General features: G+C 41.0%; 1 protein-coding gene across 19 annotated transcripts in view; it reads right to left on the reverse strand.

The window, feature by feature from the left end:
- Positions 1-17,194, reverse strand: part of EPB41 (erythrocyte membrane protein band 4.1) — a 290,966-nt gene that overhangs the window by 15,121 nt on the left and 258,651 nt on the right. For 12 of the 19 annotated variants that reach the window (XM_089671906.1, XM_089671904.1, XM_089671912.1 and 9 more), the window contains one exon: positions 16,373-16,423. The exons of 5 other annotated variants lie outside the window; for them this stretch is intronic. In XM_089671906.1, the coding sequence (XP_089528032.1) occupies positions 16,373-16,423 (51 nt within the window). Of the gene's footprint in view, positions 1-5,613; positions 8,552-10,793; positions 10,986-16,372; positions 16,424-17,194 lie in introns of those variants that run through there. 2 more of the 19 variants (XM_089671917.1, XM_089671919.1) reach the window with 2 other exon arrangements.

Genomic DNA, 17,194 nt, shown 5'->3' on the forward strand with positions numbered 1-17,194 from the left:
GTTTACAAACAGTTCTCCTCCCCGTTGGAGATGCTTGACAATCACCGGGCGCCGGCGAGCAATCACCGGCCGGGCCCCGGTGATTGACAGCTACATCTGCGAATGGCGGCGGAAATGCAAAGTCACATATATATGTGATTTTGCGCACCTGTGCTGCCCTGTAGCAGTATCGGTCGGGAAGCGGTTAAGGTAGAACTTAGGCCAATGGGTTGAAGGATAGGTTCAACTTTTGAACATGTTACACCTGTATTTAGGGTGCATCATATCCAGCAGGCCCCCTCACACCCCCCTTCCACTGTGACAGCAGGTGGGGAATCCTCTTCCCATGCCTGCTGTCACATTTTAAAAACAGTGCGGCTATGCCGGGCTCTGCCTACCCAGCTGCATCATTCATTCACAGAGATCTGTGAATGAAATAACAGCAGATGGACTTAGTAGTTTCATTGAGCTGCGAGTTCGCTGACCAGATCATAGTTCATTCATACTTCCTCTAGCTTTGTAACAGAAAACTAAAATAACTAAATGCACATTTTTTTTTTTTGCCTGCAAAAGCAAGTGCATTTATTTTTTTTTTAAAGGTGAACTTAGCCTTTAAAGGAGAAGTGCGGGACATAAAAATATAAACATACAAAACTCACCTATATTGCTGCAGCTTCATTATGATGCTGAAGCTTCTCCCCACCGGCTCTAAGATCGAGAAGTGAGTGATCGCATGACAGCTGATGGCTCAGTTCTCTGTATTCACTGAGCAGAGAACGGCAACTGTCAGTCACCAGCTCTCTGCCCTGCCCCTCCAGCACTCACTGGAGCAACAGGCTGTGAAGGGGGAAGGAGCAACTGGGCTCGGGCTCTCATTGGCATGCTGAAGGGCTGAGCCAGCTACTGGTCAGGCATGTTGGCAAATCCCAAAATTATTTTTGGGATCCCTGCAGAGCTTGGATCGGCTCTGTGATGTTAGCCAACTGTCGGCTGAATCTGGGTCATAGACGTGTAGGAATAGGTGCACTCCTGGGACCCACATGAGAAGTATGGTCAAAAAATGCTTTTTCCATGCTTCTCTTTTAAGTACGCATTTTAAATGTTTATTTGTAAATTTCCTAATATATCTGCAATTGTGTTCTGTGTGATTTACATACCCCCGCATAGCCTAAAGGATGATATCTCTACTGTAGCCTCTTGTGTCACCTGCCTACTCAATGGTTAAGACCAAACAACATGACACATCCTCACTGTTCTATAAACTTCATGCAAAATACCTATATGCCTCCCCCACCAGATGACTGCCTAAAAACATGCAAGACTAATAGCATTGTAGAATGACTAAAGCACAGAGGATACCCTCTCACATTGTCTGCTATCTGCTGTCAAGAGAATTCTGAGATTTTACAAAGACATTTCAGTACACTATTTTGCATTTTCATTTCAGGTAAATATGTCACATATTCTCTTAACTCAACTCACCTGTAAGAAGGTTTATGTTTCAGTACCAGCCAAGTCCACAAAGAATCCCAACTTTACAAATTAAGCTGTTAAATCCTAAACTCAACTGAGGACTTTTTCTTAAATTGCTGACATTCAGAATTTTCTCTGAATGTGTCCTACCACTAAAATGACATGTTAGCTTGCTATTCCACATATAATGATGTCTAATAGGAAAAAATAAAATCTAAAATAGTAAACAGCAATTTGTTTATTTCATTCACATAGAGACAGTGAAAGTGACGTGCTCTATGGAGTAGTATTCACTTGTGAACACTGGTAATAGAATAAACAAAATAATCAGAATAAGTGATGAAATAGTGAGCAGAATCACAACCTATAAGTAATACAAAGGACAGAAGGAAAAGGAAAAAGACAGTATTTTAAAACACAAAAGTACACATCTGTAATATACTAGAGCAAGGATATGAAAGTACAAATTTTATATAAAAGACAAATAAAACTCAAGCTTAACAGTTGAAAAAAAACTATATTATAAATAGAAATATTATTTGTTCACAGAACAGCTATAATAAATCAGCATACATACTGTAGTAACACTAAGAGAATGGGTGAATACATCTATATAGTTTCCTTCAAATTACAACACATTGTTAGAACTTTTACCAGACTGTATTAATAAACAGCTTGCAGCACTCAGCTTTATAGCTTAGCCAGTAGGGTTCACTTGAGGATAAATCATTTGCATTTGTCAAATGAGAAAAAAAAAAAGTAAAATACACGGTCTGTAATTTTATATAACATCCTAATGTCAAGGCCCTAATAAGGCTATATACAAGTACTGTGAAGGCTAAGGGCTCAGGACAACAGATATGCATTAGATGGAACACTAAATCTGCAGCTTGGGTAACACTTCAAGTTCATGGGGACATACTTCGTAGCATCTCCTTAAAGTAAATTCATCATATAAAGGTCTTGAGACAGTGTTTTATTTATTTTTAAATTGCAAGGATTGTTTGAAAACATATATAAACAAGGGGAACAAAGTAAAAATGTCTACATGTCAAAGAGTAATATAGGTGTAGTAAACCACACCAGGGGAAACATAATAAACATTTCTTTATGCTAACAGAGTAACAAACACTGTACTACATGACCAAATTTATTTAAGCCACTAAAGTGCCTCTTGGGAAGCAAGGCATATTTTCTGGGGGCAGGACAGTAGATATTAGTGTAAAAAGACAAGGAGATCAAGTTTTCAAGAATTCCCTTATTTTCATTCCTTTCAAATTCTATCATACAGTAAAATTAACATCAGAAAGAAATCTTTCATACAAGGTGTTCTTCCACTGAAAATCAGACAAGCATATCCTACAAAGTGTCTGTGAACGTCATATGTCAAACAGGTTTTAAAACACTAGTTATTTTATTAAAGAAATTCCCATTTGCTCCATAACAATGCTTTCCAAAGGATAAAGCACCAAAACACGCACGTTAAATTGTAGATTTCATAAAAATATACAAGCAGAAGCTCACATAACTCTTCGGATTTGTGATTTCATACTTTGTATGCATGTTTAAAGTGAATCTTAAAATGCATTTGTATACCATCAGAAGAAACAAGAATGCATGGCAATACCATAGTGAACCAAGGAATTGATTATGAGAAACTATTTCTAAAAGCATCATAATAGCAAAGTGGTACTGGAAATATTAGGTCTGCTATAATCTAGGAATATTTTTAAGATACAGTTTTTCTATTTCAGTAAACATCACATAAAGCATTAATTCTAAAATTGCTGACTTTTGAGGACACGTCAACAGTCCATCATTGATGAGTTCATGTTTCCATTACACCTGTAGCTTACAATAGGATAAGGGTAAAGGCCACTACATGGTTGACCAGAAGCAGCAAACATACAAACAAGAATGATGACGACTAAAAGGAAGAAAAGAGAAGCTGAAAAGTCTAAATACTCAGATTCCAGTGGTCCTTATGAGTTCCTTGGCTTTTGGAAAGGCATGAGACATTAGAGGCAGTGCAATGCAGAAGTGTAGTGCAGTTAGCTGTGTTTATACAAACACACATAAAATGTAAAATCAAATTTAAAGGCCCAAGAACCTAAAACACAAGTTGTTTAATCCAAATATAAGCTTTTATAAATACATAAATCTTATTTTCTTTATCATCTATCCAATTGTCGAAATTCTTAAACAGTCAGGATGTCCAAAAGCAGTTAAACTGAGAGGTCGGTAAAAGCCGCTGACGGAACAAATCATGGAAATGTGGAAATCATACTATAGAGTAGCTGAAGGAATGAAAGCAGGATACACGAAAAAAAGGGCTAACCACTTCTGAAACTGCCTTGGCCAAGGGAAAGGCAACAAGAATCAACCTGGTGCTAAAGACCAGGGCAGATAAACACCACTAAAGGGAAGTAAGTACTACCAAAGAGCGCCATGGGTCTCAATCAGTCTCAAAAGAGAAAGAAAACTAAACCAGTAACTAAAATTCTCAAGAAATCATAAGGTTTACAGGACCAGGACCCAGAGTAAAAATAAAAATACTTCAAAATGTCCAATAGTAGAAAAAAACATTTCAACAACTGCAGGAAGGAATAAACCCCATCATAGCTACAATTAACCCTTGACTTCAGGGAAAGAAAGCTCGGACAATGAGAACATGTCCAGGGAAAAAAAAACAATCTGTCGAAAAGACCAATCTGTCAACAGTCATAGTTTAGGTTGAATACTCCAGACCTTTGCCTTCAGGTAGACAGAGATCTAGGGTGCTACCTCACAGACAACTAATCTCTAAAGGAGATATCCATGAATGTGAGAGCCCACACAACATAACATGTAAATGAAAAGAACCCTTAGCTGACAGAAATTGAAGGGTGCTAACCCTGAATAAATCTTCAGGAGCAATTGTCGTGATCAACAAAACCTGTATAAAAAAGTAGGCAGGGATGAAAGTGTATCGTAATGCAAACTGGCATACAAAAATGTCAGTATTGAAACAGTGAGAACTCCTTCCAACCAAAACCCTTGGGTATTTTAGAAGTAACTACACTGTATGCCTGCCTAACCACGCATAAAATATATGATTATAAGAAAATGTACCTACCCTTGTAAGAACAAGATCCTGTACCACGGAGCCAGGGGTAATAATTCTAGTATTAGCACTAGGAATATTTACCTGAAAGAAAATAGGAAGGATTCCTCAGAAAATTGTAGCTCAGTCCCAGAAAAGGATGCATCTACTAATGATGAGGTCCCTTGAAAACCTCAGGACCTTTTAGGAAAGATCTGTAATACAGTAATTGTATGTCTAGCCTGCTGACCCCCCAAGATTGTTCAGGACATTCCACTGAGCAATACACCTATGTAGAACTCACACTGTTCAAAATGACCAAAGAGGAGATTGGAAAAATAAAATACCGTATTTGCCGGCGTACAAGACGACTTTTTACCCCTTGAAAATCTTCTCAAAAGTTGGGAGTCGTCTTATACGCCGGTATACGGCATACTGACATTTTTTAGGGGGGCGGCGCGTTGCCGCCGCCGCCCCCCCTTCCCCCAATGGAAGGGACACTAAGTACAGGGGTGGGCAGCGGCTGTTTCTTACCTGGTCCCGGTCCCACGACGATCCGGTTCAGGAAGCGCGGCTGCGCCTTCAGTTCGGCCACTGGATGTTTGTGCGGCTGCTCGGCTCCGCCTCCTCACCAGTGATTGGCCGCCAGAACTGTAGCTCAGGAAAGGCACACAGGCGGCCAATCACCGGCGAGGGGGTGGAGCCGAGTGGCCCCGCGAAAATCGAGTGCAGGACCAGCAGGTAAGTGGTCAGTGTAGAGGTGCTGCTGCAACCACATATGCTGGCTGCAGCAGCACCATACGAGAACAGGGTCAGCAAGTGTCAGTGGGAGGAATAGTGCCCCATCATTGGTGTCACTGATACCAATGATGGAGCACTATTCCTCCCACTGATACCAATGATGGGGCACTATTCCTCCCACTGACACCAACGATGGGGCACTATTCCTCCCCCCCACTGACACCAACGATGGGGCACTATTCCCCCCCCCCCCCACTGACACCAACGATGGGGCACTATTCCTCCCCCCCACTGACATCAACGATGGGGCACTATTCCCCCCCCCCCACTGACACCAATGATGGGGCACTATTCCACCCCCCACTGACACCAATGATAGGACACCATTCCTCCCACTGACACCAATGTTGGGACACCATTCCTCCCACTGACACCAATGATGGGGCACTATTCCCCCCACTGATACCAATGATGGGGCACTATTCCCCCCACTGATACTAATGATGGGGCACTATTCCTGCCACTAATGCCAATGATGGGGCACTATTCCTGCCACTGATACCAATGATGGGGCACTATTCCTGCCACTGATACCAATGATGGGGCACGATTCCTCCCACTGATACCAATGATGGGGCACTATTCCTGCCACTGATACCAATGATGGGGCACTATTCCTGCCACTGATACCAATGATGGGGCACTATTCCTGCCACTGGTGTGCATTGGAAGAGGGGTAGTCTTATACGGCGAGTATAGCTCAAACACTAAATTTTAGCAGGAAAAGTAGGGGGGTCGTCTTATACGCCGGCAAATACGGTAGATTCCAGGAAAGACAGTGTAGTCAAGATTGACTCACTGAGCACTGTTCATTGTAGGAGTAGGTCACCTCGTATGTAGTGAAAAGAAATAAAAAAACCAACCAACAAAGGATCCCCTGACAACTCAGCAATTGTTCCAGAAAACAAGAATGAAACAGTAGGCAAGAGGATACTATCAATCAGGGGAGTCCTCCCAGGAAGGATGGAAGAGACCAGTGTTCCCATGGTCAGAGTCTGGTGAATAGCATTCCAAGATGCTAGTAGACAATTTACCAAGGGACTCAATATGGTGAATGGGCAAGCCCCCAGTAAAAATGTATTGTCTAAAAGTTATTACAGAAGTGGGGTTTCTTCTGCATTATCTACAGATCTTCTGCATTGAAGCAGGTGTACAGTGCAATCACCAGTAGTATCAGGAATTACATTGGCAAGGGCGTGTGAATGAAATGTTCTTTAGGTGCATTCTCAGTATTCCAGACACCAGCAACCAAAGTGGTCTGTGCTTATGAATGGACATCCCCCTCATGAGAGACAGAAGTTCAGATGCTTCTAAAAAAAAAAAAAATGTTCCTTCACACTATCAGCACGGACCCATGACTCCAAAGAGGGTTTTCAGCCTTTTTAGAGGTATGTTATAAATTGGGAAGGTCCTTACAGCCGTAGGAGTGCTAAAAGACACTATGCCTGGGACAGCATGATAATCCCCCAAATGCATGGTAGAACACACTGGATCAATCAGGTTAGAAATAACTCCTTGTAGATCATATGGAATTTGCCGAAATAATGGCTCTACAGGAGTAGACTATATAGACTCAATCTGAGATGGTAATAGTGGATTCAGGTACACTTAGAGATGGAGGCCCAGTAGGATCACAATTAGACTCTACGGATGGCACTGGAAAATGCTTATAGACTCTGCACACAGACTGCACCATTAAATGTTAAAAAATCCAAGGTGCACATAAAGGGTCTTGCGGGCACAGAGAGAGATCTTCATTTCATATGGTGCAGCAATAGTAACAGAGGTTCCAGGATAAAGGTTATAGGCATCAATATGGACAGAGGTCACCCATTGCAGGAGTCTTCTGTGTGTTTTTTTTAAAACAACACTCCAAACGGATGGCATCAACGCTGAGTTTCTTTAGCCTCAACTGTTACGGTGTTAAAATGGTGGTGGCTGAAAATGTCGTCCAATGATACCAACTGCAAGGAGCTCTCTGAGTCCTCAGACACTAGGCCACACTAGAGATGGTGCCACGGCTCTGGACTTGGAGAACGCCCTGCACTTAATTAACAATGCACAAAGGTCTGGAAAGAGCCACAACTTCGCTGTTGCTAAGTACACACTCATCTGGATAGCTACTGTGTAGGTACAACCTCAAGGAACATTATTAAATTCCTTATTGAAGTCATGGAAAAAAAATATCTACAGTGTACTGAGCATCTTCATTGAAGACAAACAGAAAAAAAATTAGTAAAAAGGCTAACAAATTGTTAGAATTTTTCTCAGCAGGACGCATGCAAAAGGCATCCAATCACCTAGGACACTAGCAAAGGACTGAAGCTTAATGGCTTAACATTTTTGTTTGCCAGTGTTCCTACACTCCTGAAGGCAGCAATATAACCATATCGTTTGAAAATTTCTACAATTCCCATTTCCTTCAATAGACGATAAAGAAAATATATTAAACAATCACAATCAGTATTTAAAATTCTTGCACAACTTCCTTCCTAGCAGAACCTGAGGTATTTCACACTATAAAGATTTTCTGTGAGAATTCACTATTGCTTTAAATTAGCCATGACAGGCTGAGGAGGGGCTGACTACATCGTTCTTAGACTGGATATCTCAATAAATATGCTGTATGCAGTTCACGATTTTCCAGAATAGTATTATGATCACAGACAATTTAAATTCTGATATACTGTGGATATATTAATATTTTATAAATGTTACTCACAGCTGCTTGGTATAGCCAACATGTGTCCTAGGTTTTTGGTCTTTCAGCAAGAACCAGACAAACAAATACAAATTTCTGAGGCATGCAGTGTATTCATAGCAGAACCACAACACTAAAAGTTGAAAGGCTGATACCCTGGAGAACAAGCCACATAGAAGATACTTCATCATACGTAAAGGTATGTTTATACAGCTTTAAAAAGTACAGTTCACAGAGAGAAGCACTGAACAGCCAAGCAGAAGCTGAACCTGGCTGTATTCGTAAAGAATGATCATTCATAAGAACAGAAGCCACCAAAGTGTCACTGCTAAAAAGATTAAAAATGACATCAGAAATGGAAGACGGGGATTTGGAAGTAGAAGTAGGTGCAGGCGGCACTTTTCCATAGACTTCTCCTCCGGCATTGGGATGGAGACTTTCGGGAGGATTACCCGATGGTCCTTCCCAGAAGGTTTTACAAGGTCTTCACCCTGACCTGGAGCCTCACCCTGAGTCTGTCCGCAGAGGGGCGGCAGAAGAGAAAGAGACAAGTGAAACCGAAAAAAAAAAACAAACTGATGGCAAATGGAATATGAAATTTATTTCTTAGGTATGTGCAAAGTGTTTCTCAGAAGGTAAAATATTTGTCAATGAAAGTGTTAGGCTCTATTGTCCATATTCTAAAGGATGTGTCATGACAACTGACTAGTTCAAAGGCAGTGATATATTTAAGGGGCTAGTTTTCACTTGGTGCATTAATGGCAGTATCGAATTCAAGTGATATGTCCCTTATGGGCCTAAAAGTAAATGGGCCTACAAGTAATGGCAGTGAATGTGGCTTGTGGATACAGTATTTACTGATGGCAGCTTGAAGCATTACCGTGATCATTCAAGTTAAAGACACATGGGATAAAAAGCCTACAGATGGGACTTGCCTATATAGTTCTAGTTTCACCTTCATTGCATGAGGGTTTAGCAGCATATTAAGCAATGCTCTTCTAACTTTGCACATGATGTTTGCTAAACCCTGTTAAATAAATACAATAAAGTGAAGGCAATAGAAGATGTCCTAGCTAGTAACTAACATTTGGGATCCTTTGTGATGTTCACCTATACTGCAGGAAATCAATCTATAAGTTACCAAGAAACCAATGAGTTGTTGAGCATTGTTTACAATGCAGTGAACTGAGATGAACATTATCATAGGCAGAGTATTTCTGTACTTGCAGTGCCTTGAAAAAGTATTCATACCCCTTGACATTTCCACATTTTGTCATATTACAACCAAAAATGTAAATTTTTTTTGTGGATTTTATGTGATAGACCAACACAAAGTAGCACATAATTGTGAAGTGGAAGGAAAATGATAAACGGTTTTCAATATTTTTTACAAATAAATATCTGAAAACTGTGGCATAGATTTGTATTCAGCCCTCTTTACTCTGATACACCTAACTAAAATCTAGAGGAACCAATTGCCTTTAGAAGTCACTTCATTAGAAAATAGAGTTCACCTGTGTGTAATTTAATCTCAGAATAAAACACAGCTGTTCTGTGAAGCCCTCAGAGGTTAATTAGAGAACATTAGGGAACAAACAGCATCATGAAGGCCAAGGAACACAGAGTATGGCACAACTGCAAAACTACCAAGACATGACCATCCAACTAAACTGACAGGCTGGGAAAGCAGAGCATTAATCAGAGAAGCAGCCAAGAGGCCCATGGTAACTTTGTAGGAACTGCAGAGATCCTCAGCTCAGGTGGGAGAATCTGTCCACAGGCCAACTATCAGTTGTGAACTCCATAAATCTGGCCTTTATGGAAGAGTGGCAAGAAGAAAGCCATTGTTGAAAGAAAGTCATAAGAAGTCCCATTTGCAGTTTGTGGGAAGCCATGTGGGGGAAACAGCAAACATGTGGAAGAAGGTGCTCTGGTCAGATGAGACCAAAATGTAACTTTTTGACCTAAAAAAAAAAAAAAAAAAAAAAAAAAGGAAAACTAACACTGCATATCACCCTGAACACACCATCCCCGCCGTGAAACATGGTGGTGGCAGCATCATATTGTGGGGATGCTTTTTTTCAGCAGGGACAGGGAAACTGGTCAGAGTTGATGGGAAGAAGGATGGAGCCAAATACAAGGCAATCTTAGAAGAAAACCTGTTTCAGTCTGCAAAAGACTTGAGACTGGGGTGGACGTTCACCTTCCAGCAGGACAAGGACCTTAAACATACAGCCTGAGCTACAATGGAATGGTTTAGATCAAAGCATATTCATGTGCTGGAATGGCCCAGTCAAAGTGCAGACCTAAATCCAACTGACAATCTGTGGCAAGATGTGAAAACCGATGTTCACAGATGCTCTCCATCCAATCTGACAGAGCTTGAGCTATTTTGCAAATTAGAATGGGCAAACATTTCACTCTCTAGATGTGCAAAGCTGGTAGAGACATCCCCAAAAAGACTTGCAGCTGTAATTGCAGCAAAAGTTGGTTCTACAAAGTATTGACTCAGGGGGGCCAATACAAATGCACACTTTCCAGATATTTGTAAAAAAATTTGAAAACCATATATCATTTTCCTTCCACTTCACAATTATATGCCACTTTGTGCTGGTCTATCACATAAAATCCCAATAAAATAGATTTATCTTTTTGGTTGTAACATGACAAAATGTGGAAAATTTCAAGGGGTATGAATACTTCTTCAAGGCACTGTAGCTCTTTAACACTAAAGTTTAAGTGGTGGTGGTGAATCCATTTAAACAAAAAAACAATGTGTAGTCTGCAGAGTAACTTTACTAATTAACCCTGCTACCCTTCTTATGAAAGGAAAAACTGAGCTCTTAGTTCCTGCAAAGGGACTGTTCTTCGTTGATCTGTTTTGGGACTTTGGGCTGGATCTTTGCACATCCCTGAACAACAATTCTCTGTGATATCACGGCCAGATGGCTGATAAGCATGAATAAATAGTGAAAAGGATAAAAAAAAACAAAAGCAAAAAGAAAAGGTGAATGTTTAAGAAAACAAAGATGGCAAGAGAACAGGGTAAAGAAAAAGAAAGAAAAAGAAAAGAGAACAGGGTATAGTTAAACTCAGCATTGCAAGCTGTGAGGACATAGGAGATCCCTGAAGAGCTGCAGAAGATGGTGTACCACCAAAGGATTTGAAATACTGGACTGGATGATAATCCACCGCCTGCAAATCTTAACATGGTAGGGATAATGCGGCAGATATTTCAATCCGAGGCAAGATATGTAGAAAGCTTAAATGCTGTAGAAGCCAAAAACACTTGTACAATGATTTAATGGTTTATTGATTCTTAAGGTTCAGCTTTACTTTTTGTTCTGTAGCCCTGGGCCTTTAATACATCAGAACCCACAAATCTGCATTATTGTATGTAAATAATAGGTTACTGTTAAAACTCAGTGACCATAACCTACACAAACTATGCATCAGCATGAACCAACATTTGGGAACTGTATGAAGCAAATATGCGAGTAGTTAAAACAAGCAAAGTAGCAGTATTACAAAAAACTTTATACCTTTAAACTGTCCACACATTATTAGGCTATATTCCTCCAGGCTACCCTAAAGTTTCTCTACAGGTACACTCGCTGCTGCCTCTGTTCACAATACAATGTCCATCACTTGATTGACCCCACCTGCAGGCCTGAGGACTGTCACATGAAAGGACAGGGATATGTCTATGATTATAGTAAGTCTATGCTGGTCTGGGAGGGCTGTGGTAGTACACTAGAAAAAATGATGTGCTGATGGCTTAGGTTGGCCATACATTATACAATCTTCTTGAGAATTTTGCCTTAGATTTACCAAAAACCATAACATAAGAGATCAAAAGTAATCAACACGTTCAATTGTATCCAATTAGGCAGGCCCTTGCACTACATAGTTGAAGGTAAATCTAATGGAAATTGGGCAGAAATTGAACATAAAATTGTATAGTGTATGGCCAGCCTTATGCTGTTCACTATCTAACACGATTACTTTAGTCTTTTTTTAAATAATCACATGTATTCAGTTTAATGCATCTCACAGAAAACAAATTGGTAAGTTTCTAAATATGGTGGCCTGTAAAATGACTGTCCATGGTTACAGTCCTTAAAAAAAAAAAATGTAGCATCTGTTGCTCACCTAGCTGGAAAAATGAACAATGTTTGTGATAAAGAGCACAATAGCTGCAATATAAACATTAAGTAACGCACAAGACAAAACAATGTCTATGTATCAGAAAAAAAGTATATTTAGATAGAAGAATGTCTGGTTTAAAAACTCTAATATTGAAGTAGTCTCATTTTAAGGCAGCTTCTTTCCAGATGCCACACTATATCCATAGCAGTGTAAAACACTGTTAGATTCATTGCCAAACAACAGTAAGTCTTAAAGTGGTACTAAACCCACAAGAGTAAAATCAGTCTGTATATGCAGTAAAACATGCTTGTTATACTCCCTGTGGAACCGAAGGGGTTAATCCTCCACATTGTGTAAAATGGCCGTTTGATCCTGTCTTCTCTGATCCTCCCCTTCTTCTACTGTCCCCAATCCATCTCCTGATAGAACAGAGCCTTGGGGGCAAGCTGCACATGCTCAATTTGTTGTGTATTGCTAGAGAGTTTTCTTTCTTGGTAGAGTGCATGTGACCAGCACAAGGCCAATCAGCACCGTCCAGACAGGGTCAGGGGCAGGCCTAGACTGGCCACATGCAACCCGGTGGGCCAGGGCAGCCTGGATGTGGGGGGGCGTCACATAAAGGAACAGGACCAAGCATTTCTCTCCTTCTGTCACTGAATGTCTGCTTCTCAGCTGCTGGCAGCAGGAGACAAATGCATGGTCTTGTTCCTCTATTTGCTGCCCCTCCTATCATCCCCTGCTGCCGTGGGCTCCTGTATGCTTCCCCCATGGCCCACCCCCCTCATCTCCTGATGTCATTGGCTCCTGTATGCTCCCCCCATGGCTGGCTCCCCCTTCCCTGCAGCTGCTGCGGAGGATCTGTCAGGATAGCCTGTCCCTAGTGCTGTCAGCACAGAGCAAGAGAAATAAAAGAGAGAAAGCTGGTTCTACCCCTCTTTCTCCCACCCTCTCCTGCTGTGTCTGCCCCAACCACACTCCCCGGCAGTCTTGTGTCTTCTCTCTTTCTTTCCTTCCTTCTCTAATTCTTTCTCTCTCTCTTCGTTCTCTCGTTTTCCTTTTCTTTCCGTCCCTTTCTTTCCTTATTTCTCACTCTCTCCTTTCTCTATTTCTCTCTCACTATGTCTTCTCTTTCTTTTCTTCCTTTCCTTCTTTCTCTCTCTCTCCCTCCTTTCTCTCTCTTTCCTTCCTTCTCGCTTTCTCCTTTTTTCTCTCTGTCTTCTCTTTCTCCTCTTCCTTTCTTCCGCTCTTTTTTTTCTCTCTCTCTGTGCTTCCTTCTTTCTCCTTTCTCGAATTCTTTCTCTTTGTCTTCTTTCTTTCCTTCTTTCTCTCTCGGTCTCCCCTTCCTTTCTTTCTCTTTTTCTCTCTTTCCATCGTTCTTTTTCTCCTTCTTTCTCTCGCTCTGTCTTCTCTTTGGTTCTCTCTTTTTTCTCTCTTTCCTTCTTTCTCTCTTTCTGTCTCTCGTTCCTTCCTTCCTTCTTTTGTCTCTTTCTTTCCTTCTCTTCCTCTCTGTCTTTCGTTTCTTCCTTTGGACACTGGTGGCGGTACCACAAGGGTCAGAGGGGTCGCTCTTGCAACCGGGCCCTGGTGTTCCACCACCAGGCTCCAAGGAAAGGGTCCCTGGGTTTGGAGCTGCTCAGTCTAAAATGCCCAGGCCTATTTTTTGTCACAGTCCAGGCCTGGTCAGGTCAGGGGTTGTGCAGCCTCATAGGACAGTCAGAGGGCATTTTCTCTCATTTTCTTTCTTTCTCTCTCTATCTTCTCTTTCCTTCCTTCCTTACTTTCTGTCTCCCCTTCCTTCCTTTTCTTTCCCTCCTTTATCTCTGTCTTCCCTTCCTTCCCTCTCTCTTTCACTTCTTTATTTCTGTCTTCCCTTCCCTCCCTCTGTCTCCCCTTCCTTCCTTACCTTTCTCTCTCTTTTTTTCTCTCTTTCCATCTTTCCTTCCTCCTCCAATTCTTTATCTCTGCATATTATATAGGGTGCCCTTGTCAGAGCCCAACCTCTGTACCTGTAGGATAAAGGTGCCAGATGAGGTCTGAAGCAGCCTACTGAGCACGCTCCAAAACACGTTACCGTCCCCTTCACCTCCTACATCCGACTCTGCTCTCCAAGCCTCATTTTGATGCACAGGCACATCCTGGGTTTTACTTCCTAATCCTATAGACAGAGTTTGCTGCTGGATGGCTGGATGTCTCACCTAGATCTTATTACACCACACGATGAGTCTTTTTAACTATTTATCTTATAAGTGCAATTTATCTATTGCTCTCCATAAATTGTCAATACTGCACTTAGAGGCGCCTTCCTCTCTTTTTCAATTCTTTCTCTCTGTCTCTCTTTCCTTCTGTCTCCCCTTCCTTCTCTTTCCTTCCTTCTTTCTTTCTCCCTGTCTCCCCTTCCTTCCTGTCTTTCCCTCTCACCAAAGCCCCCCCAACACCCCCCAAATGTAAAAAATAATAAAAAATAAAATAAAAACCTACTGACACTAGTGGCGGAACTACCAGGGTCGCAATGGTCGCTCTTATGGCTGGGCCCTGGCGTTCCACCACCAGGCTCTGAGGAAAGGGGCCCTGGGCTTGGGGCTGCTCAGTCTAAAATGCCCGGGCCTATTTTTTGTCCCAGTGCAGGCCTGGTCAGGGGTTATGCAGCCTCATAGGACAGTCAGAAAAGAATGAAAACTCCTTCTACAAGATTGACCAGTGCTCTGCTGGACAATGATGGAAGTCACAAGGCTGTTCTAACTGCTGAGAAAAGGTATTTAGCTGAATGCAGGACCTGGGTTTAGTAACACTTTAAAGTCCCCATACATGGGTCGAAATTTGTCCAGTTCAGCAGCGACTGACCAAATTCTGATCCATTTGTGGCCACTGCGGCTGAACAGAAGTCGATCTGCCATTTGGATAAAAGCCACTTGATCAGTGCCATAGGCAATAGGCTGCAGCACTGATCTGTGTATGCTGACAGTGGGGGAGTCTCCCCACTGTCAGAATACAAAAACGCAGTGTGAGGTGGAAAAGTGTGGATGGGGGAATTGAGTAATTTTATTTCATTCAACCCGCTGGTTGAACAAAAAAACTGACCCATGTATGGCCAGCCTTCGTTTTTACTTGCAGTTGGATGGGGATAAAAATAAAAGGTTGAGTCATGTTTTTACAAGCCTCCCAAGGCTCCTCCTGCACTAGAACAGTATTCCAAATAAAAAAACAAATTCATCTTGTCACACAGGTGTAAACGAGCCCTTTATCTTGGGGGCACCTTTTTAAAGTGGCAAGCCTCTGAGAAGGGAACTTCCCTCCCTTCGGAGATTTGCTCAAACTGTCTGTTGTGTCTCTAGCACAGAAAATGAAAGGAAATTTCCCTAACAGTAATTTTCTTATGAATTTTACAGGTCCTTAAAAAAAGATTTTTTTGCTACACATGCTTCAACATGCTTTCATCTAACCTCTGAAACAAAAGAGTTAAAATTCAAACATTTTCAGGTGCGTACTAATGAGTCCACAGGGCGTCAGTCAAATGTTCGTCTAACTGACATGACTGCAGCAGAATCAGAACTGCCAACAAGAATGCCTTTCAACTTTTCCAATGCACCAACTGATAAACAGGATTGGGTGGGAATGACCTTTAATAATTCTGTTTTATAAAGCCTTTGTCAAAGTGCTCATCAACCAAGAGCCAGACATTATGTCCAAAATGCTGAACTTAAGGGAAACAGTGATTTATAGTAGCCTGAAACAGAGTTATTTATGCTAGGGTTGTGCCCCAGCTATAAGATTTTATATTCTAAAATGTTCATGAATCCATTAGCAGAACATTCTAGCAGATTCCTTCGAAAACAGTAGTCAAGGCGACTCCAATTCACAATGTATATATTTTTTTCGAACATGCATTTTAGGCCTCTCCAGCATTTTGCAAGTATTAAATGGAACATGCACGGTTTTTTGTCCAAATAAAGAAGTAACTAAACCAATCTTGAAGCCCAAATAAGCCAGTCATTCCTTGCATTAGCAACTTCATTCAAGGATTCAACTATGTGTAATGATAGCTTGCAGGCCAAAAAGCATTAACACAGCCATCATAATTTTTGACAACATTTTGCAAGGGCTATAAGAAATAAAAAGCCAGGGATGGATAGCACAATGCAATGTTGTATACGTAGCTGGCCAGAGCATGATATAGGCATGAGCTTTACCTCTGACCCACACACTTTTCTCTCAGTGGGTAAAACAAGAGCACGCTTAACCTGAATCAACAGAGCAACAATAAAAAATGGAAAAGAAAAAACATAAAACGATTAGTTGGTGTATCGGTTGGGGTAATATTACTACGAATCAAAAATGAATACTTTGCCTAAAGATAGCCAGAGATCTTAGAGATTAAAAGGAGGACAACTGTAACATTAACTGTGTAACAGAAGTCTCTCTATGCTATGTAATGAAGCTGTATTCTTGCTATAATCCATGCTTACTATAAGGAAATATAAAACTGAAAACTAATGAAAAGATAACATGGATGAAAAACATTACGTTACACAATTGGAAACTTGCTCAGTCAGGATATTTATAGATTAGCAATTTCCCCAATATACAAGTTTATATGTGCACTGCGCTGGCCCTTCCCTATCAGTAAAACAGGATTTCTGCTGTTACCATGGATATTATGTTGCATTAAACATATTAAACTGACCCAATCACTATAAATTCATTTTCAGTGTACTTAATGCAAGTTAACTCAGTGAGAATGGACTGTATTAATTTTACTAAAAGCAGAGTCATCTTTAAAAAGTATCCCGTTGAAAAAGTGGGTCACCAGCATGTACTCCAAAAACAGAAAGTTTATTAGTATTTTTGCTCTGCCAATACTGCGATTAAAACATGATGTTTAGGCCTATACAACATTGGGTTTTAGAGATCCTTGCATCTCAAGACCTGAAAAAATGGTCATATAAGTATTATTTATGCAAATTAATTCCCTGGTCCTGATACCAAGTTATGTTAACAAGCTGGCAAGTTCA

The sequence above is a fragment of the Staurois parvus genome, unplaced genomic scaffold, assembly GCF_062004578.1.
Source record: "Staurois parvus isolate SC_StPar_1 unplaced genomic scaffold, SC_StPar_1.0 ptg000115l, whole genome shotgun sequence".
NCBI classification, from domain to species: Eukaryota; Metazoa; Chordata; class Amphibia; order Anura; family Ranidae; genus Staurois; species Staurois parvus.